Consider the following 563-nt stretch of genomic DNA (forward strand, 5'->3'; position numbering starts at 1 on the left):
GCTCAGCTTCCCCCATGAAGAGCTCAGCTTCCCCCATGAAGAGCCCAGCTTCCCCCATGAAGAGCTCAGCTTCCCCCATGAAGAGCTCAGCTTCCCCCATGAGGAGACCAGCTTCCCCCATGAGGAGGCCAGCGTCCACCATGAGGAGACTACTTTCCCCCATGAGGAGGCCAGCGTTACCCATGGGGACACCCGCATCCACCCTGAGGAGACCACCGTCCGCCATGAGGAGACCACCGTCCGCCATGAGGAGACCACCGTCCGCCATGAGGAGACCACCGTCCGCCATGAGGAGACCACCGTCCGCCATGAGGAGACCACCGTCCGCCATGAGGAGACCACCGTCCGCCATGAGGAGACCACCGTCCGCCATGAGACCACTGTCCGCCATGAGGAGACCACTGTCCGCCATGAGGAGACCAGCGTCCGCCATGAGGAGACCAGCGTCCGCCATGAGGAGACCAGCGTCCGCCCTGAGGAGACCACCGTCCGCCCTGAGGAGACCACCGTCCGCCCTGAGGAGACCACCGTCCGCCATGAGGAGACCACCGTCCGCCATGAGG

General features: G+C 64.8%; 1 protein-coding gene across 1 annotated transcript in view; it reads left to right on the forward strand.

Annotated features, from left to right (window-relative positions):
* The window catches only part of Zan (zonadhesin), a 62469-nt gene that overhangs the window by 10257 nt on the left and 51649 nt on the right, over positions 1-563 (forward strand). Inside the window, exon 2 of the mRNA XM_055606673.1 lies at positions 7-529. Within this exon, the coding sequence (XP_055462648.1) occupies positions 7-529 (523 nt within the window). The remainder of the gene's footprint in view (positions 1-6; positions 530-563) is intronic.

The sequence above is a fragment of the Psammomys obesus genome, unplaced genomic scaffold, assembly GCF_907164565.1.
Source record: "Psammomys obesus unplaced genomic scaffold, mPsaObe1.curated_primary_1811, whole genome shotgun sequence".
Lineage (NCBI taxonomy): Eukaryota > Metazoa > Chordata > Mammalia > Rodentia > Muridae > Psammomys > Psammomys obesus.